A 26,718-nucleotide genomic window follows, 5' to 3' on the forward strand; every position below is an offset into this window, starting at 1 on the left:
CGAGGAGCTGCTAAGGAATCTCTTGCGTAAGGCACGGAAACTTCCCGTGGCCCAGGCACCCTGCGCGCCCGGCACAAACTCTATGGTGAGTCGGACGCTCTAGCGGAGCGGCGTCTTGGTGCAGCCTGCGCCTGACGTCACGGGTGCCGGAAGTGACGCGAGGCGCGTGTGCGGCCTGGCTGCGTTCCTCAGGCTGCGGAGGTGACGGCGCCGGGCGGTGAGTCTCGGGTTGCGGGTCACTGCGGGAGGCTGGAGGCGGGCGGAGAGCCGGGGCTCGGGGGAAATCCCTCCGGCGTGCGCGCTGGGCCCCGAGAGGGAGCGCTGTGCGGTGATGAAATGCAGCCCCGCGCCGCTCGTGGGAGGTTCCGGGCCCTGGGGCGGCCTGCTGGCAGCTTCTGAGCAAGTGACCTCTTTACATTCATACACGCGCGCGCCCCCGCCTACCCGGAGCGAGGGAAGCCCCCTTTGATGCAGCCATTTAAGCTGACATTCATTATTGCACCTGTGCATTTACAGTGCATGCTAAGTTTGGTTTAGTAAGTGGTCTCGTGTGACACTTTCCTCCGAGAAGGACCTCCCCAGAGCTGGTGCCCCTCTTTATCTCGCTCTCCACAGGTCTGTCTGTATATGTATGTGCATTTAGTATAAATGAACGGAGTGAAGGGCTTTATTACAGTATAATGCTTCCGTTGTCCTCTCCCATCGATGAGCAAGCAGAAAATGATCAGTCATAGAACATTCAAATTGCATCTAGAAGCAGAAGGTGCTGGATTTCAGTAAACTTTTTTTTATGGCAGACCCACTGTGCACACGTTTCAGCATTATACACAAGCCTTGACAGAATCAGACCCAGCTGAAAACTTCAGCCAGCATGGATTGCCCCTTAAAGTAAGTGATCAGCTAGCACTTGAGAGAGAGCTGATGAAAAGTCAATGATGTGAAAAGCTCAGAGAGAATTAATGTGCATTTGTTCACAAGTGTGATAACCCCATTCTGTTATGAGGAGAGGCATTTTTTAAACCAGTTTGTTTGCTTTCCTACTAAATTCAGATTTAATACAAATCTGTGTAGACTGGCAGAGTTGCTTCAGTAAACTTGGTAGTAATTAGTTAATACAAATGTATGAACAAAGTTGTACCAAAATTGGTGTAGCATACACCTGATTCTTATCTCTTCCTCCGTTTCAGATTGTTCTACTTCAAATGGGGGATGAAAAAGATAATTGGAAAGTGAAAACGTTAGATGAGATTTTGCAAGAAAAAAAACGAAGGAAAGAGCAAGAAGAAAAGGCAGAGATTAAACGCATAAAAAATGTAAGTCGCCCTTTCCAAACACAACTTCTAACTAGCTAAATAAGTTTGGATCTACAGAATCTGTTCACTGCTTCTGTTCTGCAAGTGATGAGATTAACAAGAACATCGGGCAAGACCACCTCTTGCATGAGCCCGCAATTTTGGATCTCCCTGCCTGAAAATAATCTAATCTTTAGACAGTTGGTTCTTCCAACAGGCTTTTTATAGCTTTGCTGATTTATTTTATTTTGTTTTTTTTGTGAGATTAGTTTTATGGTACTTATTATGAAGGATTTATTTCTCTCCTTTATTTTGCCTTTTTAGTATTTGAGTCTGTTTTAATTGTTTGGTAATTATGATGATGGTAATTTGTGTTGAGCAATTTTTAATTGGAAAAGTAAAAGACTGATTTCTGTAAAAAAATTATGGATAAATATTTTTTAATGAGAGAGCTTTTTAACCACTGGGCTACACTACTAATTTTATTGAACACCCCATACAAAGGATCTTCTTTTTTTTTTTTCTCAGAATTTAATAAGAGCTACTCGTTTCTATTGGTTTATTCCACTTGATAATCCCTATATTTTACAGCTTGTAATTCAAAGCAATGTACAATAAAATTTATAAATTAACAGATTAAAGCTAAGTTTGAAACACATTAATGTAGAACACACAATATAAATGTAAAAAATTTAAAACAAAAGAGCTCTATTTTTACTATATATAGTTATTGTTTATCAGTATCGTTAAACACTTAAGGGTAAAGGCACCTCTTTGCATTAATTTGTGTGTGCTACTTTTTATTTTTTTTGGCATGTATCAATAGAAGTTATGGAGGCATTGCTTTAAGAGATTCACAATACATTTTTAATATTCCTTTTGTTTGCTACTATAAAGGTTTAGTATGGCATGGTTGTAACGCTGGAGCCTTGTGTTTGAGTATGCCATGGAGGTGATGCACTCAAGTTCTGGGGACAGAGGAGGCAGCTACCACTGTTGCAAAAGCCATGAGAATTAGTCTCAGAAAAGACTTCCCATCCAGTATTGGCCAATGAATGAGCTTGTGTTGCTTGAGCATGCTGCTGTAAGGGTGAGGGTGTGGGTTAGATTTAAAAGAGGGAAAATTGGGGTTGAGAAACATTTCCATTTTGTAGATTTTTTTTATTTTTTTTTTTGAGGTACCAAGATCATGCAGAGGAGTAAATTTCTTCAGGACAGAGATGAATATCTCCCTGAGAGAATGTTGCGTTATTTGAATTAGAATTTAACATAACATAAGGAATGCTATTCTGGGTCAGTCTACTGTTCATCAAGCCTAGCATCCTGTCTCTGATAGTGGCCAGTCCGGGTCACATGGAAGTACCCGGCTGATCCCAGCATGAATGTCTGTTTCATGTTGCTGTCCCCAAGAATGAAGAGGAGGAGAAACCAAAATCCCATAGTTAAATATTTGTAGACCCAGAAATTTGTGCAAATCTTTTTTTTTTTTAAACTCTGTTCTACTAGCCTTAACTACATCTTCTGGCAACAAGTTCCACAGTTTAAGTGAAAAATAATTTATTACATTTTTTTTTAATTTTCTAGCAGTTTCAGGCTGTGCCTCCTCCTCCTCTTACTGCTATTTGATAGTGAAAATAATTGCCATACTACATGTCATTCTATAAAGCTTCAGTCTGAGCCATTCCTGTAATCAATCTTATTATCCTTCTCCATTTCTGTTCTGCTTTATCTATTTTGAAGTGCAGTCAGTAAAGGATTTCTTTTATCAGGCCTTTGGATATTCGGCCATTGATGTTGGTCAGGAATTGTACAGCAATTTTGATGTATTTGGCTTTTCTGGAAGTTCCTGTTCGTGAATTTTACAGTTCATGAAAGGATTCTTCAGAGCACAGTGGCACTCTGAGACATGGGTTGTTGCAGTTATCTGTAAGATAGTACTGTGCAGAAAGAAATGCAGAATTTACTGGAAATTTAGTTGATGCTAAAAGTGATTTTCTGATCACTTAGAATGCAGTATCAGGTACATCTAGTGTGGCATTTGTTGAATTCATTCACATATTCCCAGGATCACTTGTTAACTTGCATGATCTACAGGAATTTCACTGGGACAAAAGAACAAGATGCCCTCTTACTCGAAGGTGAATAGAAATGTGAGTTAAGGATCCCTATTTCACTTGTAGTGTTTTGTACGTTTGCCAAAACTATACGCTTTCATGTTTTCACTCTTTTAGTCTGATGACCGGGATTCAAAGCGAGATTCCCTGGAAGAGGGAGAGCTAAGAGACCACAGGATGGAGATTACAATCAGGAATTCTCCATACAGGAGAGAGGATTCCATGGAAGATAGGTAGGGAGAGGAAGGAAAATCAGTCGTCTTTCTAACCCCCAGTGTCCTTGTTAAGCACTTTGGATCGATGCCATCTGTGTAACATTCCTTTTGAGAGCCAAATCTAAAAACCTACTGACACGTTCTCTTTCTGAGCTAAAACATCACATGTCTCTCTGTAAGAGCATCACCAGGAGGTCAGTTTTGTGCCTCTATACTGTAACTGACACTATTCTGGAGAGTCATTTGTAAAATACTTGTTGGAAATTGAGAGCTTTAACAGACTGCCCTTCAAGTCACTGGATAGCAAACACAATATTTTGTAACAATTCTCTGGTAAATGCTTCTCTAATAGACCATGAGGTGGCTTATTCTGTGTTTTACATTACAGAGGAGAGGAAGATGACTCCTTAGCTATCAAACCCCCTCAGCAAGCATCGCGAAAGGAAAAAACACACCACAGGAAGGAAGAGAAGAGGAAAGAAAAACGCAGACATCGCAGTCACTCTGCTGAAGGAGGTATTGCCAAGAGTGACATCCCCATTTCCCTTTGCACAAACCCAATTGTTTATTCTTCCAAGAAAACCTGCTCATGTAAATTAAAGGTGTGACAGAGTTAGAGATTTGAATGTATGTCAACGTGTGGACTCCTTCAGGAAGCTGATTAAATATGTAGGCATCTCACTAGGTACTGTTCACTTTTTATCAACCAAGAGGTTGATAACTTGAAAAATATCAAATAGCAGGCTGTTAAAGGAATCATCTGTTAGGCTGAAGACTTCTTTACAGTCTGCGGAATAGAAACTTCCTCCTGCTGACTGACTAATGTCACCCATTACCCATGCTGCGTGGAGAGGAGACGCGAGGTCCAGTATCAGGTCCTGAAGGGACATGCAATGTTTTGGTTCTGGCCATCGAACAGTTTTTTTTTATGGTGACCAGATTCAAGCTCACCTCTGCAGAAGATAACACATACCTCGGCTAGAAATGCAGGAGCCGGAAAATAGTCCTCTGATATCAGAAACCATGATAACCTGGGAAAGGCAAAAGCCCTCTAAACTTCCACACAGGACTGTGTGCCTTGAAAGAATCCCAGAACAGTACAGTTCTTATCTCTTCATTGCGTTCCTCAGTCTGGAAAGCTGATTTCTGTGTTCCTCCCAGCTACCGAAACTACAGGAGAGATTTTTGGGTTTTTTTTTTCAGCTACCAAAAGAAAGCAACACAGAAACTGAAACAAATATAGTTTGTAATTAAAAGCTCTCCAAACCCACAGTTCCCTGTAGTACCCACATCATTCCAGACTCCTGGGTTTTGCCTCCCTGCCAGCAGATGGAGACAGAGAGTCTCACTGACACTGTACATAACCCAGTGAGCCACCTGTAGTCCCTCAGTATTTCTCTGTCTCCAGAAGATGGTAGAGGTGCAAAAGCTCTGTCTGTAAATTAGTAAAAAAAAAAAAAAAAAGAGTAAAAAGGAAAGAAGAGGATTTCTTCCCAGAAGGTTGGCAGGTCCTGGACCATCCCTTCTGGTGCTGAAGTGGACGAGCAGGGGGCTGGGGACCCTTATTTGGCTCGCTCCTTTTGCAGCCGGGGGTAGATAATGGTGGGCCAGTTCCCTCACCCCCAGGACAACAACCGGAGCCTGCTGCTCATCTTCAAGGGAAGTGTCAAACTTTTACAGTTTAAAAAAAAAAAAAGAGGGTTTCTTTTTCTTGTCGCTTGACTGGGGGGGGGCGGGGGCAGATCGCAGGCAGCTGAGCAGGAGCAAGGCTGCGATGGCTCTGGCTTTTTTTTTTCTTCGGCATCCTCTGAGCGGCTATCGGGGTGCGCGGTCAAGCTGGCAGGAGCTATGCTGCATGGCAGCTGGTGCTCCGCGTGCGGTGATGTGTGCGCCTGTCCCGAACCAGCGTTTTCTCCCGCTGCCTCTCCGGGAGAGAGCGCAGCTTGGGAACACCCGAAAAAGGGTCGAGGAGGCATCGTAAGACCGCAGGGCTTGCGGGTGATGCCAGCACAGCAACGGGCACCTTCTCAGCACAGGAACTGCGGCCATTTTGGCTTCCCTCGCGGCTGCCTCTGAAACTGTGGTGGAGGGGAGAGGGGAATCTTCCTCCACCACTGTCTCCTGCCGATCGGAGTCCTATGGAGGACCGGGGGGGCCTGGGAACCTTTGTCGGGGGAAGATGAGGACCTCCTGGGGCAGGATCCTGATAATCCTGCAGTTTTTTTCTTCAGATTGTATTCTTTTGATGCATAAGGCGTATCTCGCCAGGCGAGGCTGCAGGAAAGCATTTTTCCAGGCAAGAGTGTTCGCAGGGTCTGTGGCCTAGGAAGAGGTCCAAAATTTTGCGGACCAGTGGTGCAGCCAGGATTCAGTGAGTCCTGGGTAAGGCTGCGGATGAGGCCTTGGGGGATTCGGAGGACGGGGGAGCCTCCTGTAGAGGTCCCTCCTGAGGTGGGTTCTTCTCCGGAGGGACACGATCCGGACGAGGGGGCACAGTCCAGCCCCAGTCGTTGAAGACGACGATCCGAAGGGAAGAACTGTGGCCCCCGATTCTGTGTCCTTAAGGAGCTGGGAATGAAGGCTCCGCAAGAAGAATCTGATCAGAAAGAGGTGGACCCAGTCATGGATGGCTTAAGAAGTCCGGCGAAAGCCTTCCCCTTCCATAAATCGGTAAAGAAGTTAGTGGTCAGGGAGTGGGATACTCCAAAGACCGGTTTGAAGGTTGGTGGAGCAGTGGATAAATTATATCCATTACCGGAGGACACGCTTGAATTGTTGAGGCTGCCAAAGGTGGATGCTTCAGTGTCGGCGGTTACGAAGAAAACATCCATTCCAGTGGCCGGTTCTGCAGTGCTTAAAGATATGGAGGACAGGAAATAAGAAGCCCATCTCAAAAAGATCTTTGAGGTGTCTTCTCTGGGCATTCGTGCTGCGGTTTGCAGCAGTTTTTGCTTCATTCTGGTCTGCGCTGGGTACAGCAGCTGCAGGCTGACAAAGCGATGTCCGCGTCAGAGGCAAATCAGGCAGAGCAGCTGGAAGCCATGGTGGCCTAAGGAGCAGATGCATTATATGACCTCATCAGAACATCCTCCAGGACTATGATGTCGGTGGTCTCGGACAGGCGGCTCCTTTTGGTTGAGTTACTGGTCAGCGGACGTTTGGGCTAAGTCTCAGTTAGGGGCGTTAGCTTTTAAAGGGAAACTGCTTTTCGGAGAGGTCTTAGAGGAGCTCATAAAGCATCTGGGAGAGATTAAAGGGCATAGGTTGCCCGAGGATAAGCCAAAGGATGGAAGAGGGTCTTTTTCTATCCAGCCCCACTTTAGGGTGAATTGACGGTTTCGGCAGAACAGGGCTTCGGGAGATAAGGCAGTAGTTGTGGAACCAGTCCTTTTGAGGCCGAAAGCCGAACAGAGATGGTTCCAGCCAGGAGGCATCTGGATCCAACTCCGCCCAATGAATCGAGGCCGGTCCAGTCCTCGATTCCAGTCATAGGGAGTCAGTTGACTCTTTCCTACAAGGAGTGGGCCATGGACACAACGGACTAATGGGTCCTAAGTGAGATAAGACAAGATTATGCTTTAGAATTTGCTAGTCCACAAAAGGACTTGTTCATGGTCTCTCCTTGCGCTTCCCGTACAGGAAACCATCAATCACTTGCAGATGCTAGGAACCGTTGTTCTCATTCCCATAGAGGAACGGTGGACAGGGAGGTATTCCATTTATTTTATGGTCCCAAAGAAGAAAGGGGCCTTCTGCCCTATTTTGGATTAAAAAAAAGTGAATGTGGCTCTCAAAGTTCCTTGGCAGTGCAACGGTGGGCAAAGAAGAGTTTCTGGCCCCTCTAGATTTGACAAAAGCTTACTTACACAGAGCAATCCGGCTGGATCATCAGAGATTTCTGAGGTTCATGATTCTCAGGACACATTTTTAATTTTGCGCCCTTCCATTTGGGTTGGCAACTGCTCTGAAGACCTTCATCTCAAGGTGATGGTCATGGTGGTGGCAGTTCTGAGGAAGAGGGCGTTCTAGTTTACCCGGATCTGGATGATTGGCTTATTCGAGCAAACTCAGAGGTTATTTGCAGACAAACCGTGGCATTGTACTGCAGTGGTTAAGATCCCTGGGTTGGCTAGTGAAGCTGTCAAAGTCATCTTTCCCCTACTCAGGTGTTGGAGTTCCTGGGGGCACATTTTGTACCAGAGAAGGCATTTGCAGTCTGCAGAGGCAGGTTCGCAGCTTGTTGGAGAGAGCAGTTCCCAGGGTGTGGGATTACCTGCAGATTCTCTGTTCTATGGTGTCCATGTTGGAATTGGTTCTGCAGAGGCCTCATATGAGCAGAGCATTGCTTTCCCGGTGGAATCCGTTGTCAGAACCATTTCATCTGCCACTGCCTCTTATGAAGATAGCCAGGTCCAGTCTCTCATGGTGGCTTGGTCAGGGTGTAGACTTGGAGGTTCCGAATTGGGTAGTAGTCACCTCTGATTCCTGTCTCTCCGGATGGGGAGCTGTGTGCCAGACTGTCAGCACAGGGCTGGTGGTCGCCGAAAGAGGCGTTGTGGTCTATCAGTCTCTTAGAGACTAGCAGTGTGGCTCACATTGCATGCCTTTTTACCTCTCTTACATGGGCAGCCGGTAAGGATTTTGTCGGACAATGCGACGGTGGCTTACGTCAACCGACAGGGTGGAACCAAGAGTCAGGAGGCCCAGGAGTTAATATGCTGGGCAGAGCAGCATCTGGAATTATTGGCATCTTCTCCCATCGCAAATGGGGCATGCCCCACATGGACGATGGCAACTCAAAGGAATGCCAAGGCTCCACACTTCTTCAGTCACAGAAGGGAACGCAAGTGGAAGGGGTCGATGCCTTAGTGCTTCCGTGGTCGCAAGGGGTGGTTCTGTACGTATTTCTGCCGAGGCTGCTGGTGGGCAAATTGTTGTGGTGAATAGAGATTCATCCAGGAGAGTTGATTGTAGTGGCGCCAGAGTGGCTTGGTATCCATGGTTTGTGGATTTGATCAATCTAGCGGTGGACGGGCCGCTGCATCTCGCCCATCTTCTAAACCTTCTGCATCAAGGTCCCATATTTTCAGATCAGGCAGCTCACTTCTGTCTCGCGGCTTGGCTTTTAAGAGGAAGTGTTTAAGATGGAAAGGGTAACCCAAGGATGTCCTTTCCACTCTGCTGCAAGCTAGGAAGACTTCAACATCCTTAGCTTATGTGAGGGTGTGGAAAGGTTTTGAGACTTAGTGCGCAGAGCAGGGGGTTGAATCTAGTCAAGTATTTGTGGCGCGCATTTTGACCACCTTACAACAAGGGTTCGTGAAGGGTTTGGCCTTTAACTCCCTCAGAGTCCAGGTGGTGGCATTGGGCTGTCTTAGAGGCAAGGTGCAGGGAGCAGCCCTAGCTGCACATTCAGATAGGAGTTTTCTCCAGGGGGCAAAGCATTTGCAACCTCTGGTGAGGAAGTTGTCCCTCCTGGAGCCTTAACTTGGTCTTCAAGGGGATGAGTGCAGCTCAGTTCGAGCCACTTAGGGCAACTATGGAAGATCTTGCCTTAAATGGTATTTTTTTTTTATGGCAATTTCTTCTGCTAGAAGGATTTCAGAACTACAGGCTCTGTCAGGTAGGGGATCCTTTTCTGAGAATTACGGATTCTGGAGTCTCTGCATGCGGTTCCTTTCTTCCGAAGGTGGTAACGTCGTTTCACTTGAGTCAATCAGTAGAGCTTCCGGCCTTCCTAAACCCAAACGTGGCGTCGCCTCACGCAAGAGAGTTGTGTCTCTTGGATGTAAAGTGAACCTTATGGTATCTCAAAGTCACTAATAGCTTTCAGCTATTGGATCATCTTTTTGTGCTATGGAGTGGCACAGAAAAGGGACATAAGGCTTCAAAGTCCACCATAGCGCAGTGGTTGAAAGAAGCGCTAGGTTTGGCGTACCTCTGTCAGGGCTGTCCTATCCCTGAGGGTTTGAAGGCTCACTCTACTCGATCTCAGGCAGCATCTTGGGCTGTACGACAGCAACTATCGCCACAAGAGGTTTGTAGGGGCTGCTACTCGGAAGTCGTTGCACACTTTCGCCAGACATTATCATTTGGATGTCCAGGCTCCGAAGGCCATGGGCTTTGGTGAAAGTGTATTTTGAGCGGGACTCTCGCAGTCCCACCCTGTTTAAGGAAGCCTGGGTAGGTCCCAGGAGTCTGGACTGATCTGGGTACATACAGGGAAAGGAAAATTGGTTCTCCCTGCTAATATTTGTTCCTGTAGTACCACAGAGCAGTCCAGAGTCCCGCCCAGTTGATGTGGGGAGAATTGGAGAGTCCGCTCGATCTGTTATTGTAATTAGTCTGAAGAATGGCACATGTTTTGTTTAGTTCCTCGCGTGGTTAAGGTTGGGAAGGATCGTTCCACTTCCTACTGCTCATTCAGGGGGACGTGTTTGTTTTCTTGTAATTATATTCGTTACTAAACCAGTTTTCCTTTGTGGCTTCTCTTAAACAGAAAAGCATCCTGCAATGCTGGGTCAGACCAAAGGTCCATCGAGCCCAGCATCCCTTCTCCATCAGGTTCACAAGTAACCAGCAGATCCCAAAGGGTAGACCAAGTCCTTGTTCCCACTCCCAGGGGTCATCGGTGGCTTTCCCCACCTGGCTAATTGTCGAAACTCCCTTTAAACCCCGCTATGCCAGATGCCTTCACCACATTCTCTGGCCACAAATTCTACAGCTTGATTGTACGTTGAGTGGGAAAATCACTTTCACCAATTTGCCCTAAAACTGCTCTCTGTTAAGTTTCATGGATTGTCCCCTAGTCTTGCTACTATTCGAATCTACCTGTTTCACCCCACTCGTGATTTTATAAATCTCTGTAAATAAATAGAAGTAGGCTAAAAATTTACAAAATGTAAAATTCCTTCTGATTGTAAAAGGAAAATGCTTCCTATATCTCAGTTTCCAGAAATATGCATAATAAATTTATGGCGTGTGACCGCATCATGACGGTGGTCCGCACGCGAACGTTTACTGCTGATAATACAAGGCTTCAGCAGTTTATTGTAAATATCTTTCTATAAGCCGGTAATGTTGATGCTGAAACTTGAAAGCTTTTAAAGCTGGGCACTTCTTTTGCATGATCAGCTTTTGTGATTTAATAAAAAAAAATAATTGTGACCTAGCAGAAGGTGCTCGAAGCTTAACTTTGTGCGCTGCCTAAACTGTCGTAGGGAAGCATGCCAGGGTTAAAGAGAAGGAGAGGGAGCACGAACGCAGGAAGAGACACCGGGAGGAGCAGGACAAAGCCCGCCGGGAGTGGGAGAGACAGAAGCGGAGAGAAATGGCCAGAGAGCATTCCAGGAGAGAGAGGTAAAAGGGGGCCACTCTCAGTCTTCTCTAGCCTCGGGTACTAGATCAGTCTAAGCAGGACCTGCAGGTACGGCACGAACTTAGGAGCCCGGCCCTGGCTTCTGCTGAAAGTCAGGGCCAAAGTGCACACTGATTCTGGCTGCTGATGCAAGATACAGAACAAATGGGTTTGTGTCCTGATTTTGTATTCAGGTTTTGGTGTTTGCACAAGATGCTTCACTAATCATAAGAGAAGCAATTAGCAGCCACTGTTAATTTAATTTCTGGAACTTCTGGTTTTCTTAGACCTTCTTATTGTCTAGCAGCACAGCTGGAACTGAACTGTACCGTACTTCCATAATGTCTCGCCACAGTCGCTGACATTTAATGCAGATCAGCTGAACCAAGGAAGGGGGGGGGGGGACTGAAACGGCGCTGAAAAACGTGACTCGACAGAGCAAAACAAGAACGGCTGCCATCCTCTGTAATCTGATACTCAGTGCGATGTATTGTTTGCAGGGATCGCCTGGAACAACTGGAGCGCAAACGAGAGCGCGAGAGGAAGATGCGAGAGCAGCAGAAAGAGCAGAAGGAACGAGACAGGCGAGCTGAGGAGAGGCGCAAGGAGCGGGAAGTCCGGCGAGAGGGTAGGGGCCTAGGAGTTGAATGTGTACACGGCATGGTTTCCGTGATTCGCAGGCAGAGCCACGGGCGTGCACGGTTCAGTATCTTTATTTCATTTCACACCGGAAGCAGAAGGGGCAGGCGGAGCCTGGTGACCAGCCAGATGGCTGTATTTGTAAAATATGTCCATTCTTTGACCTTTATCAGAGTCACTTTACTCGACCCGTGTTTATAACAAGAAATGTCATGTCTGAGGAGGAGCTGGGTTAAAGAAAGAAATCTTGGGATAACAGGACTCTCTGCGGATTGTGATGCAGAATTATCCTAAGACTTTTCAAGACCATGTTTGTCCCTTCTCTAGACTGGTCAGATCTGCAAAGAATCCAGTTTTCTGCAGGGCCAGTATGGCTCCTCCTGACTGTAATGTGTTGGCCTTTGCCTTCCACAGACAAGTGTCGGGGCACAGATGTTTTATGTATATCATGCTGTGCAAGGTAACATTAGTGTTCAGACACATTGCGCTTCATATTAAGACTCCACGAGCACAGAGCTGCCCAAACCTGTCTTGGCACCCCCTCAGTTAGTCAAGTTTTCAGGATGTCCACTGTGAAAATGCATGCAAGAAATCTGCATTTATTGGAGACTTTGCGTTTGTGGATTTCCCTGTACGTACCCCGATCAGTCCAGACTCCTAGGTTTTGCCTCCCTGCCAGCAGATGGAGATAGAGAAAGTTTTACTGACATTGTTACTTAACCACGTGTGCCTCCTGCAGTCCCTCAGTATTTCTCTGTCTCCACCAGTTCCTTGTACGTACCTGGATCAGTCCAGACTCCTAGGTTTTGCCTCCCTTCCAGCAGATGGAGACAGAGAGTCTCACTGACACTGCTACATAACCCAGTGTGCCATCTGCAGTCCCTCAGTATTTCTCTGTCTCCAGCAGATGGTAGACTACAAAATCTGCAGTCTGGGCAATTTTCAGATTTTGAACCTTCCTCCCAGGGATTTGTTTTGGATCCTGGTGGGTTCTTCCCTGACTGTTTGAGGTGGACGAGTTTGGGGTTGGTGACCCTTTAGTACGCTCGCTCCTTGTGCCCATGGGGTGTAAGTCTGGTGGTCCAGATCCCGCCCCTCCGCAAGGCCGCTTAGGTGGCTACAAGCTCTGGGTAGTTTTTTTTCTCCTGAGGCACTCTATTTTTGGTTCCTTCGTTTTTTGAGCTCTCTTCTTCAGCCTTGGGAGTTTTCAATAAAGTTAAAAAAAAAAAAAAAAAAAAGTCTTAGGCAGCAGCCCAGCAATGCTGTGCGGGCGACTTCCTCCTTTTGCTTTGGTGGCTGAGCAGTTTGAGTGGGGTGTTAGAGTGTGGGTTTTTCCTGCTTTGAGGTAGGTTCCCCGACTACAGTGATGGGCCACGGGTCGGCATGCCACGCATGCGGCTCGGCGCACTTGCAGCTTAACAGGCTCCGCTTGTGCTCTGGCTGTTCAGCGGGCGGGGAGGGCTCATCTGACGGCCGGGCGTGCGCTAAAAAGAAACGGAGGACTCCCGCTTCTGTTCCGGCATTGCTGCCTGGTTCGTGTGGGGGTGAAGATCCCTTCCCACTCAGGGCGGGAGCAGCGGCCATTTTGAATTAGCTTATGGCTGTTCCCACGTCGTTGGAGGGGGGGGAGAGGGGATGTCCTGTGCGTTTGTTTCCGGGCATGTTCAGGCTCCGGGGAGGATCAGGGAGGCTCGGAGGGGGAAGAGGTTCCCGTGCTTCCTGTCCCCGGGTTCCTCTTCTGCTGGGGCTGGGATCTCTAAGCCGTTTGCGGCTGACTTTGTACTGCTGCTGCATGAGGCTTATCTGGCCAAGCAGCAGGCAGCCTGTTCTCGTTTGTCGTCAGAGGGACGTGCTGGGGGGCCCAAGCAGGAAGCGCGTTTCCTCTGTTCAGAAACTATCGGGTCCCCCTCCGGGATCAGTGCCAGGTGGAGTTGACTCTGAGGATGTCCCAGTGAGGTCAGGGCATCCTGCTGGCAATGACTTGCTGTTAGATCCAGGTCTGGGGGATGGACCCGAAGGTAGCCCTTTAATTCCTCCGGCTGTTCAGGTGCTGGGGGCTGAGGATCCTCAGGAAGGAAGATTCTGATTTGGAAGGGACGGATCCGGTCCTGGATGGGCTGAGGGGTTCCCAGACGGCCTTCCCTGATCGCAGGTCGGTGGCAAGGGAGTGGGAAGCTCCTGATTCAGGGGTAAAGGTGGGAAGGGCTCTACCCATTACCCGAGCAGATGCTGGAGCTTTTCTCACTTCCTAAGGTTGGCTCTGCGGTTTCGGCAGTTACTAAAAAGACGACCATCCCGGTGGTAGGATCTGCAGCGTTGAAAGACGTGCAGGATCGTAAACTTGGAAGAACAGCTGAAGAGGATTTTTGGGGTTTCGTGCAGCAGAAAGTCTCCCAAAGTCAGGTGGAGAGGGCTGAACGTGTCGGGCCGGATGCTGTCTATGATTTGGTTCGGACGTCGTCTCAGATTATGGTGACTGCAGTGTCCGCCAGAAGGTTGCTTAGGTCACGTAACTGGTCAGCAGACCTCTCGTCTAAGCCTCAGCTAGGTTTGCTTCCTTTTAAAGGCCGGCTCCTGTTAGGTGAGGACCTGGAGCAGTTCATGCGGACTCCAGGTGATGATAAGGTTTTTTTTCAGGTCCGTTCTCGTTTTCGGGATGTTCGGAGGACTTGCCCGGCAGGGGCAGCGCCAGGTCTGCTAAAGCAGTTTTCCCTTTGGGGGTCAGTGCTTTCAGGGATCCCGGAAACCGTTCAGAGGCGCTGCCAGTGGTAGCACAGCCGGAGTTAAGTCCTCGTGGTCAGGCGAGGCTGCTCCACCCTTTTTTATAGGGGGTGGCCTGGCCCGGTTTTACGCGGAGTGGGCCAAGATTACTCAGAACCAGTGGGTTCTCAGTGTGATGAGAGACGGCTGCGCGTTAGAATTTGCTCGTCGTTTCCGAGACTTGTTTCTACTTTCCCCTTCTGGTTCCATAGACCAACAAATGACAGCTCGAGAAACACTGGGCCACCTGCGAAAACTGGAGGCGGGAACTCCGGTGGCCACGCGAGGAGCTTAGGTATTCCATTTACTTCATGGCTCCAAAGAAGGAAAGGCGCTTTCTGCCCAGTTCTCAGTCTGAAAAAGTAAATGCAGCCCTCAGGGTGCCGCGTTTCTGTGTGGAGACGACGAGGTCGGTGATTGCAGCGGTTTGCAAGGGAGAATTTCTGGCATCTCTGGACCTAACGGAGGCGAATCTCCACATTCCCAGACTCTCAACGCTTTCTGTGCTTCATGATTCTGGGCCAGCACTTTCAGTTTCAGGCCCACCCTTTTGGGTTGGCCATGGCACCAGGCACCTTCAGCAAGTAAGGTGGCGGCAAGCTGGTGGCGGCAGTGGCTTTGGATCAGGAAGGGGTTCTGGTGTATCCTTATTTAGTTATTTATTCACTTTTTTTTATACCGGTATTCGTGGGAACATCATATCGCTCTACATCAATACAATAAAAACGTAACATGATCAAATTAAAAAACATTCGTAAAATATATAAATCATTAAAATTATACTACGTCTATGTAAAATTAACTCATATTAGCTAAAAGCATAGATAAGACCAAAATAAAAAGTAGTAAAATAAGTGAATAACTCAGTTAAACATAAATAACGTAAAACAAGGTAAAATAAAATGAACTCTAGTCAGAAATGAGAAATATGAAAAAGAAGAAACCAGGGGCTGGGTCTGTTTAGGCTGAAGCCCGGTCGAAAGCTTGCTCAAATAGCCACGTCTTCAATTTGTTCTGAAATGATTGTGTGTGGGAATCTAGCCTTATGTCTAGGGGCAATGTATTCCATGTTTTCGGACCAGCTAGAGAAAGAGCTCTCGGGAACCGTATTCAGGTGCGCTAATTTTGGTGACGGGATGGATAATGATGCTTTTCTGGAAGATCTTCAATTTCATTGTGGGGTGTGAATATGTAAGGCCGCGTTTAGCCATTCAGTTTTTTCACCATGTATAGTTTTATGACTTAGGATCAGACATTTGAACTAGATTCTGTAATAAATGGGAAGCCAATGGAGGTCTTTCAGAACAGGGGTAATATGATTGTGTTTTTTGGTATTAGTGAAAAGGCGGGTGGCGGCATTTTGAAGCAGTTGGAAGACGCAGGAAGACCTAGAAGCAGGGCATTACAGTAGTCTAGTTTAGAAAGTAGGAGGGCCTGAAGTACTGTCCTAAAATCATTAAAATGTAATAGAGGTTTAAGTTGGGGTTTTTTTAAATCTGTAATTTATAAAATCCTTTTTTAACTATGGCTTTGACAGACTTATTGAAGTTGAATTTGCTGTCTATAATAATACCTAAATCTCTAATTTCACATAACATAGACTGGATTGAGACCGTTTTATATCAGAAATTATCTTATCGCTGAGTTTGTTACAAATCAATAAAATCTCTGTTTTTGAATGATTTAAGGATAAAAACATCTGTTTAAGGAGTTGTTGAAGGGAATTAAAATATATGTTCCAGACAACTGGCTTATCAGGGTGAAGTCAGAGGTTGTTTGTCGCCCGTCGGTATTCTTGAGTTGCTCGGCTGGGTGGTAAATTTGGCGAAGAGTCACCTGTCGTGGCGGACAGTACCTTCTTGGTTAACTAAGGTGGTGTCCACGTTTCATGTGAATCAAACAGTGGAGCTTCCCGCTTTTCCTGGTTGGACACCTCTGCTCCTCATGTGAGGGAGCTCAAGTTGTTAGATGTAAGGAGAGCGTTGTTGAGATATCTCAAGATGACTAATGAATTCCGGGGGTCGGATCATTGCTTTGCTCTGTAGAGTGGGCCGAAAAGAGGTTTGAAGGCATCCAAGGCTACTATTGCACAATGGCTTAAGGAAGCTATTGGATCCTCTTACTAAGAGTTGTCCAGTTCCTGGGGGCTTGCATGCTCATTCTACGCTTTCTCAAGCGGCGGCATGGGTGGAGACTCAAATTAGTTTCTCCGCAGGAGATTTGCAGAGCAGCGACCTGGAAATCACTACATACCCTTGCAAGGCACTATTGGCTGGATGTTGTCTAATGTGGGGGATGTGGGTTTCCTATCTTTTGGCGAAGCTGTTCTGCGAGTGGGACTCTCCAGGTCCCACCCTGAGTAGGGAGTTGGACTGATCTGGATACCTACAGGGAAAGGAAAATTGGTTCTTTAACCTGCTAATTTTTGTTCCTGTAGTACCACAGATCAGTCCAGAACCCGCCTGATTGGTAGAAGGGGAGAATCCGCTCATTCTGTTTTTATAGTATGAAATGCAGGATTGTTTAAATAAGATTAGTTGAAGAGAGTTTTGTGGTTTTGAAAGTTATGGATAGATTTTTTTTTTCTTTTTGGCTTGAGTACAGACTAATACTGATGAACTTCAGGTGGCACACGTAGTTAAGTAGCAGTGTCAGTAAAACTTTCTCTGTCTCCATCTGCTGGCAGGAAGGCAAAACACAGGACTGATCTGTGGTACTACAGGAATGAAAATTAGCAGGTAAGAACCAATTTTCCTTTATCTCGTGCATGCTCATTGAGGATGTCGAGAGAATCTGCCTGCTTGTGGGTTACCAGGACAGATTTGGGAGTGTACAAATGTTTTAAAAGCCTGTGCTTTTGTAAAGTGACGTTAAACCCGATGCAGTCGGCGGCTAGAGATTAATGTGCTCTCCTTTTCATTATTGACCTTTGATTCATTTTAAGGCGCCTTTCTCCCCTGCATGGGTCTTCCTCTGCTTTTAAAAGAAAATACACAGAGGGGTCCGTATGGGGCAGAGGGATGGAAGTGCTCCAAACCTGGTGCCGCCTTCAGTCTCCTGTGGCTCTCTGCATCAGATATGCTGAGGGAATTTCTTCGCATGGTCAGTGACCTGCAGCAAAGGGAGGCTGGCCCTAGTCCATTATTGTTAATATTTCAGTCAGTGGTTCTGAAACCTTTTTTTTTTTTCCCATTTCAAGCCTGTCCAGAAGCTGGTACAAAATCCCAAGGTCCGGTGTGAAATCAACTGCCTGACATGTCACAGTGTTAGTAATTCTCTCTATTATTAATGTTATAAACTGCAAACCTCTCAGATTTTCAGGCAGTGCAGCTACAAAAGCCAGCAGCTTTTTTTTGTTAACATAAAAGGCATCCACCCATTGCTGCTGCTGTCTCTGTGTCCGCCTGGGGTTTTCCTCTGGTTGCTCTTGGGCCTTTTCCTGCAGTTTCAGAACCACTGACGATAAGGTGCCCCGTTGCTCCAGCCCGATGTTGCAAAGGGCCTTTTGTTATGTGACTTTTCAATCGCGTCTGCCTCGCACTGTAACAAACCTGCCAGTTTAGCTTACCGACCTGTAAACGTACAGTATGCCTGCCTTCCAGGGCTCTCAGGACCTGCGCTTCATCTGCGCAGGAAGGCAGAAAGCTTGCAAGACTCAGAGAGTGAGAAAATGCAGTGCAGTACTGAGTTTCCCATTGCAGATGCAAGGATACTTGTAGAGTTTAGCACGCAAAGTAAGTTTGCTGGATTTTTTTTTTTTTTTTTAAATAATGTTATTGTCACAACATGGTAGTGTTCTTGTACTGCACTGTAGTTACACAATAGCGACTGAGGCAATGTGTGTACTGCAGTCTAACATGGATCTGGGTATACCCAATGGAAGACTGACTTCCTTAAAAAAAACCCCATGGAAATTCTGGTGCAGCTAGCAAGAGAGAAGTTCTGCATGGTGCGGATGTGTCTGAAGGGCCTTTTCCAGGCTTTAGTGGATGAAGGAAAGAGAAAACCAGGTCAGGGGGAGTTAGCAGGTTTGGAAAAGAGGCCTGCAGCACGGGGGGCTTGGCCATACTCCTCTGTGGGCTGGCGTTTCTGTCTGCCAGGGCCCGTGAAGGTGTTGGGGGCAGGAGAGGAGTGGTTACCTGATGTAGCTTCATCCTAGCCGGCTGTTATCAGGTAAAGCTGAAGGAAGTTTTACATCCGGCTGACTGTGTGGAGAGTGTGACGCGTTCCTGTAGAAAGTCAGCAGGAAAAGGCAGTGCCTCAGAGAAACACAGTTTTGGCCACTTCAAATAATCCCTTCCCCCATAACAAGAATACAGCATAAAAAATGAGGAACAAGTGTCACAAACAAAGCATTTATATATTACTCAAAGAACAGGATTTTATTTTATCCCGAGACAAAGAAGAAGTTTCATGCAAAAAAGTTTTTTTACAAAATGTTTCACAAATATCTGTTCCACAGGTATTACAAACCATCTTTTCATAGATATATATACACCAATATCAAATATCACACATAATATTTAAAATGTAATTCCTGCTCGTACCCCAGATCAGTCCAGACAAGTGGGTTTTGCCTCCCTACCAGCAGATGGAGACAGAGAACTAAAAGCTTTGAGGCTCTGCTACATAACCGAGAGCCACCCGCAGTCCCTGGATATCTCTCTGTCTCCAGCAGATGGTAGAGGTGCAGACCTGCAGCCTGGAGTTTCAAAAAGAGACATTTTCAGGAGATTTTGGCTCCCCGAGGTGCTAGGTTCCTTCGTGGGCCATCCCTCTGGTTGAGCAGGGCGAGCGGGGGTTGGAGATCCCTGTTCTGACTCAGCTCGTGGGGGGGGGGGGGGTGTGAAAGCCAGGGGTCCTGGTTCCCTCACCTCCTCTAGGTCCCTGGCACCCTCTGCACTCGGCCTCCTTCGGAAGCAGGGAAGTATCTGGATTTTCTTTCCTTCCCTGGCCCTGTTTGTGAGTGGCTGTATGTTTTAAGTTGTTTGGGGGAAAAAAAAAAGAGCTGATTCTGGGCAGGAGAGGAGCAGGGCCCGGGCAGGAGAGCCGCTGGATTTCTCTGCTGGGAGGCAGATGGGGGGGGGGGGGGGGGGGGGGGTGGAGTGCAAATTTGTTCCTCGTTTGGACCCGGGGGCTGTTTCAGCACCGGACAGCGCTGTTTTCTCCTCGCATCGGGCCTGATCGCGCCGGCATGCTGCCTTCCACGCAGTGCGGGAAAGTTTGTCGAGGCTGCGGATGGAAACGGGATTTTGTTCTTCTGCTCCAAGAGGCCTTTTGGGCCAGAAAGGGAGCAGGGACTAAGAGGTCTATTGGGCCAGAAGCCTAGGGATCGGGGGCATGCAAAGTCTGGAGGGACCCTGCGAGCCTTGGATCTCGAGTTGGACCACGGTAGAAGAAGATTCTTCAAAGGAGACAGATGCAGGGAGGGCCGATGCATCTGGACGCAGACCCTGTTAGTACCTTAGTGGATCCGGATCAGGATCCTGTTTCTGCGTAGGGGGATCCAGTGCAGGATCTGGATGAGGTTCTAGTCAGGTGGTTTGGCTGTTGTGTGGGATGAGCTGGGCCCACTAATTCCCCAGTTGCTGGAGGAGCTGGGGATTAAGTTCACTCAGGAGGATTCGGATAATGAAAGGGTAAACCCGGTCCTAGAGGGATTATGGGGACCCTCTAAGGCGCTTCCGGGAATCGGGAATGGGAATGTCCTGAAGCGGGTTTGAAGGAGGCCGGGGCTATGGCTAAGTTGTATCCTTTGCCGGAACAGACGTTGGAGTCATGGAAGATTCCCAAGGTGGATGCGGCGGTGTCCACGGTTCAGCCTGGAGTCTGCGTGCGGAAGCTCTGATGCAGAGAGCCTGCTCGTGCTGGGGGCAGAACTCGCACCACGAGTGGCTCTGGATCAGCCGCCGAGGCAGCTCAAGCTTACCCGCTTGGAAGTGGGCGTGGCCTGGGTAGCAGGTGCCCTGTGTGACATGATCCCATCTCCGCCAGGAGCGCGGTCTCTGCGATGGCGGCGCAGAGACTCCTATGGCTGCAGAATTGGCCGGCGGATGTGCTGTCTAACCGCCCCTTCAGGGGCGGGCTGCTGTTTGGGGGAGCATATGGAGCAGCTCGTGAAGCAGTTGGGAGAGTTGAAGGGTAATAAGTTGCCTGAGGACAGGAAAACTCCCCCAAGAAGTCTTTTCCTCCATGAGCTCACTTCTGAGAGGCAAGAAGGTTTTGCGCTGGCAGCAGCCCTGGGCCGGCGGCACAGAACCAGAATTCGGGCAGGCACAGTCCTTTTGAGCCCAATGCAGACCTCTGAGGGATGGTGGGTCCCAGGGAGGGGGAGGGAGGCTGTCCCTCTTTTTCACCAGGAGTGGGCCAGGATCACCTCGGACCAGTGGGTCCTGGAAGTGGTCAGTTCAGGGACGCCCCTGTAATCTCCCGCTGCCTCTCCCAGTCCAAGCGAGAGGTGGTGCAGCTCCTGCAGGCCGTTCTTCCAGTGTCCCCTCTGCAGAGGGGCAGGGTCGATACTCCGTGTACTTGCATGGATCTTCTCGGCCCATTCTCGATCTGCAGAAGGTCAGTGCTGCTCTCCGGGTGCCCCGGTTTCGGGTGGAGACGTTGCGCACGGTGATAGCAGCGGTGCACAAAGGGGAGTTTCTGGTGTCATTGGACTTGTCCCCGTTCGGGCCAGACACCAGAGGTTCCTGAGGTTCAGGGTCCTGGGGGAGCATTTCCAGTTTCAAGCCCTTCCCTGTGGGTTGGCGACGGCGCCGCGCCCGTTCACAGAGGCGATGGTGGTGGTGGGAAGGTTTCCTGGTGCAGCCGCACCTGGATGATTGGTTGGGACGGGCGATGTCGGAGGTGGAGTGTGCGGTTCCGGCGGGTCCTGGATTCATTGGGCTGGGTGTGATTGTGGTGTGTGATATTTGCTTTTGCTGTATATTTCTATGAAAAGATGTTTGGTAATATTTGTTGAATAGATATTCGTAAAACACATTTTAAAAACAAATAGCAGCTTGTAACTAAGTCATTTCCGAGTGATGCAGGGTATGTCTGGATTATCCCATGTGCTAGTGGAGTCAGCGTGCAAGGAGAGGAGGAAGCAAGTAGTCTCAGATTTTGACAGAATAATCACCTTTTTCACAAAGTGACCCCTGTCCATTGATGCTTCCCCCTCCTGTTTCCCAGGTATAGGAGATGACCGTGCTCGGAGGCAGTCATAACAAACTTGCACTGCCCAAGTAGATCATTAAAAATACCGAAGCATAGTTATTAGGATACCTATGTTAATTTCAATTGTGTTTAAAATGTTTGAGAACAGAACGATGTAAGGAAAGAAAGAAGTGTGATGCTCAGCTGTTAAGCTTCACACTAAACTGTAGGGTCAGGTTTCCTAGGTTCCTTTCATATCTCTGTCAGTGCTGCTTGTGAGGTTGCAGATGTTAATTATTGACCAGGGGTTAGGGTGCGTGCCGCCCTCTGACCTTGTACGGTCGTCATGCCCCAGCATGTTAGGGTACGTGCCGCCCTCTGACCCTGTACGGAAGTGATGCCCCAGCATGTTAGGGTGCGTGCCGCCCTCTGACCCTGTACGGAAGTGATGCCCCAGCATGTTAGGGTGCGTGCTGCCCTCTGACCCTGTATGGACGTGATGCCCCAGCATGTTAGGGTGCGTGCCGCCCTCTGACCCTGTACGGAAGTGATGCCCCAGCATGTTAGGGTGCGTGCCGCCCTCTGACCCTGTACGGATGTCATGCCCCAGCATGTTAGGGTGCGTGCCGCCCTCTGACCCTGTATGGAAGTGATGCCCCAGCATGTTAGGGTGCATGCCGCCCTCTGACCCTGTATGGAAGTGATGCCCCTGCATGTTGGGGTGCGTGCCGCCCTCTGACCCTGTACGGACGTCATGCCCCAGCATGTTAGGGTGCGTGCCGCCCTCTGACCCTGTACGGACGTCATGCCCCAGCATGTTAAGGTGCGTGCCGCCCTCCCAGCTTTAGTCTCAGTATTGTTGTAGAGCTGGGGCATCACTTCCGTACAGGGTCAGAGGGCAGCACGCACCCTAACATGCTGGGGCATCACTTCCGTACAGGGTCAGAGGGCAGCATGCACCCTAACATGCTGGGGCATCACTTCCGAACAGGGTCAGAGGGCAGCATGCACCCTAACATGCTGGGGCATCACGTCCGTACAGGGTCAGAGGGCAGCATGCACCCTAACATGCTGGGGCATCACTTCCGTACAGGGTCAGAGGGCAGCATGCACCCTAACATGCTGGGGCATCACTTCCGTACAGGGTCAGAGGGCGGCACGCACCCTAACATGCTGGGGCATGACGTCCGTACAGGGTCAGAGGGCGGCACGCACCCCAACATGCTGGGGCATCACTTCTGTACAGGGTCAGAGGGCGGCACGCACCCCAACATGTTTCCTGGGTATATTCCAGCACCATTCATTGTCTGCACCTCTTCCACACCCTCTGTAAATAACTGAATTACATCTCCAGAAAGCACACACCTCTATACTGATTTGTAGATTAAATATTGATGATGGTGCCTTAAACTCCGTGACAATGAGTATCGTAAGGCACTGTTGTACTTACCTCCTGGGGGGGATTGAAGTGTGAAATTCAGTACTTGATCTGTCTAAAACAGGGGTGGCAAACTCCGGTCCTCGAGGGCCACAAACAGGCCAGGATAACCACAATGAATATGCATGAGATAGATCTGCATGCTCTGCCTCCATTGTATGCAAAACTATCTCATGCATATTCATTGTGGATATCCTGAAAATCTGGCCTGATTGTGGCCCTCGAGGACTGGAGTTTGCCACCTGTGGTCTAAAGTCTTCAGCACTGCACATAGTGGTGAGAAGTCTCTCCCTGCCAGCCATCGCTCACATCAGAATATGCCTTGTTGGAAGTGTCACTGGACTCCATTCACTGCCTGTTTTTCTCTGAGAACAAAATGGAAGAGAACCTTGTGTGGCCAGAGAAGGGCCTGTCTGCTGTCGTGGTCAACTGAGGGGCTCGCTTGCTGACACTGATGTGTTGCTTGTTCATAGGCCTGTTTGCTGTTCGCTCGCTTGAGGGGCTCGCTTGCTGCCATTGGTGTGTTGCTTGTTCATAGGCCTGCTTCCTGCTCGCTTGCTGAGGGTCTCACTTGCTGCCACTGGTGTGTTGCTTGCTTGTTGATAGGCTTTGCCTGCTGCTCGCTTGCTGCCACTGGTGTGTTGCTTGCTTATTGATAGGCCTGCCTGCTGCTCACTCGCTGAGGGGCTCACTTGCTGCCAGTGGTGTGTTGCTTGCTTGTTGATAGGCTTTGCCTGCTGCTTGCTTGCTGCCACTGGTGTGTTGCTTGCTTGTTGATAGGCCTGCTTGTTGCTCGCTTGCTGCCACTGGTGTGTTGCTTGCTTATTGATAGGCCTGCCTGCTGCTCACTCGCTGAGGGGCTCACTTGCTGCCAGTGGTGTGTTGCTTGCTTGTTGATAGGCTTTGCCTGCTGCTCACTTGCTGCCACTGGTGTGTTGCTTGCTTATTGATAGGCCTGCCTGCTGCTCACTCGCTGAGGGGCTCACTTGCTGCCAGTGGTGTGTTGCTTGCTTGTTGATAGGCTTTGCCTGCTGCTCGCTTGCTGCCACTGGTGTGTTGCTTGCTTATTGATAGGCCTGCCTGCTGCTCACTCGCTGAGGGGCTCACTTGCTGCCAGTGGTGTGTTGCTTGCTTGTTGATAGGCTTTGCCTGCTGCTTGCTTGCTGCCACTGGTGTGTTGCTTGCTTGTTGATAGGCCTGCTTGCTGCTCGCTTGCTGCCACTGGTGTGTTGCTTGCTTATTGATAGGCCTGCCAGCTGCTCACTCACTGAGGGGCTCACTTGCTGGACTGAATCTTATTTTTATTTATTTTTTTTATAAGTGTCTGTGATTTTTCATGTGAGATGTTCGGGTTCCAAGGAATACAAAGCACACAGCAAAGCTGAATCTTTTCTGCCATTATGAAGTGAGAAAATGCCTTGAATTAATCAATGAGGACAGTTTGCAAATGGGTGAAGTCCAGTTGAAAATCGCCTCCTGCTGTGTGGGCAGAGCAGTCAATTCTAAAAGCTGCCCCTTCTAGACCTTTGAAGGAATTCTTGTAAATACCTTATAAAAGTCTATCACAGGGCTTCCCAAACCTGTCTTGGGGACCCCACAGCCAGTCGGGTTTTCGAGATAACCGCAATGAATATGCATGCAATAAATTTGCATATAGTGAGTCTCCATGATATGCAAATTTCTCTCATGCATGCTGGTTGTAGATATGTTGAACACCTGACCAGCTGTGGGGTCCCCAGCACAGGGTTAGGAAGGCCTGGTCTGAGGTTTTTTTTTATTTTTTATTTTTTTTTAACTTAAAAGAAACAACCTGTCCCAGCAGCACTTGGCAATGCAAGAGCTCAGTTACCGAGGTTTCCATTCCCCTGTCTTGAGCTGTCCTGCTTGCCGAATTATAAGGCACATAATTACTGCTCGTTCAGGTGCTTGTGTCCATGAGCTAGGACTGCAGGGGGTGCACCTCTCTGCCTGCTATTTATCTCCAGTGTAAGCCTGGATCAGCAGCAGTGATTCTCTGGGAAGCTTTACCCTGATTTTCCTAGCATTTGCTACTGCATACACTAAAGAAATATTGGTAATAACAGTAGATGTTTAAAAAAAAAGAAAAAAAAGGCATGGAAATAGGACTCGGCAGCAGATTGTGGGAGGGGGAGTTGCGGAGTCAATGTCCAGTATCTGTCAGCTGCGTGTGTACGGCAGCTTCCAGCAAGGCTGCCCCCAGATGGATGCAGGCGTTCTCTGCATCGCTGCAGAAAGGGGCAGGCCGACTTCTGTAGTAAGGACAGAGCAGTACAAGCAGCTTGTTGGCCACTTGCTAATAAAAACCGGCAGCCTGCTCAGTTCTTCTGGCTGCCGTTTGCCCTGGATTTCTGCCACACTGGGTAACACTGCAGTTTTCTAGCTGTGCTTTCTGGTTAAGTGTTTGGAGCAATGAGAAAGAGTCGCATGAAATTTCTAAATTGGTCACAGTGAATTCATAATGCAGCGTTACTGTAAAATGTGAGCTTAAAGAATGAAACAGAGTAGAGCTGAGCAGAGAAAAACCATAGTAAGTTTCTCTCTCTTTCTTGTCCTTTTCTTTGTTCTGCACTAGTTGCTGCTCATCATAGGACAGCGAGGGAAGAGCCTGGAGACAAAGTGAAAGTGACTTATCGAAGCCACAGTCCCTTCCGGCAGCAGAAAGAGAGATTTGAGCAAAGTGATGGCAGGAGGCCAGGTAGAAGGGGATGTTCTTAGCAATCAACCACTGTCAGCATGAGCTGAGGCCTAGGGAGGATTGTCCAGACTTGAGTCAGTGGCAGAGGGAGGATTTGAACTCGGAAGCCACATACGAACTGCCGCACCTGATCAAACCATTAATGCCCAGCCAGCCTGGCATCCTGTCTCTCGCCGGGGTGCTTGGAGGAAGCGTGTGGAGAGCTCCATTCCCTTCCAGTAGTCCTGGACTACGGATGCCCTGAACGTGTGGGATTAGTATGTGAAGTCGAAAGAACAGAGTGTAACCGTTAAATATTTCTTCTCTAAATCTATCTGATCCTTGTGTGGAACCAGTTAGACCATTTCCCTCTACCGCCTTCTGTGTCCATGGGTTCCATGTGTTACGAGCAAGGAGCAGCTGTTAGGCCACCAGCCTCTCCCTCCCAGAGAAGTTATTCTGTGCTCTGTGATTTCCTATCCTCTGCTTGTCTTCGTGGTCCTGATCTTTCCGCTGAATCTGCATGCTAGCAGAGCGGTCTGAAGCGCGCAGTGCGGGTCGCCGACGGTAATCTGTACAGCAGGGAAGCTTGCGAAGAAGGCCCCGAAGGCTGACCCGCAATCCTGAGGGCCGGTGCTTGACGTCTGGTCCCAGGAGAGAGTCTGTACAGTGGGGCCTGCACAAAATAATTGTGCCCGGAGGTCCCAAGCTAGAGCAGCTGTAAGGGGCCCCCTGATCAGCAGAGCCCGTCGTTACTCCCTCGCGCTGTTCTGCAAAACAAAATGAACATTTTCGAACAGCGCCTAACGCAGTCCTTGGCGGTGGGGATCTCTCTCTGCTCCGGTTAGGAGTTGCAGCGGATCTGAGACTTCTCAGCTGGGGGCCGGCAGGCCCCTCGCAGCCGAGTGGCTGATGGGGGGGGGGGGGGACACGGGGGACGGACATTTCCTGCTCCTGGGTATGGGGGGGCGGGGTGCATCTTTCACACGAGCCGTGGCGTCCTTTCCACCCGGTGGTTCCGGAACCGGAGCCACCGCCGCCGCCACGTTCCACAGGCTGGAAACT

At 48.7% G+C, this 26,718-nt stretch overlaps 1 protein-coding gene across 15 annotated transcripts in view; it reads left to right on the top strand.

The window, feature by feature from the left end:
* LOC115076479 (cyclin-dependent kinase 11B) overlaps window positions 1-26,718 on the top strand; it is a 37,544-nt gene continuing 10,826 nt past the window's right edge. For 3 of the 15 annotated variants that reach the window (XM_029578012.1, XM_029578013.1, XM_029578017.1), the window contains exons 1-6: window positions 1,188-1,313; window positions 3,524-3,639; window positions 4,010-4,137; window positions 10,842-10,980; window positions 11,479-11,606; window positions 25,552-25,674. In XM_029578012.1, the coding sequence (XP_029433872.1) occupies window positions 1,203-1,313; window positions 3,524-3,639; window positions 4,010-4,137; window positions 10,842-10,980; window positions 11,479-11,606; window positions 25,552-25,674 (745 nt within the window). In that variant the 5' untranslated portion in view covers window positions 1,188-1,202. Of the gene's footprint in view, window positions 218-670; window positions 889-1,187; window positions 1,314-3,386; window positions 3,443-3,523; window positions 3,640-4,009; window positions 4,138-10,841; window positions 10,981-11,478; window positions 11,607-17,979; window positions 18,112-25,551; window positions 25,675-26,718 lie in introns of those variants that run through there. The other 12 variants (XM_029578007.1, XM_029578011.1, XM_029578009.1 and 9 more) reach the window with 11 other exon arrangements.

The sequence above is a fragment of the Rhinatrema bivittatum genome, chromosome 15 (genome assembly GCF_901001135.1).
Source record: "Rhinatrema bivittatum chromosome 15, aRhiBiv1.1, whole genome shotgun sequence".
Taxonomy (NCBI): domain Eukaryota; kingdom Metazoa; phylum Chordata; class Amphibia; order Gymnophiona; family Rhinatrematidae; genus Rhinatrema; species Rhinatrema bivittatum.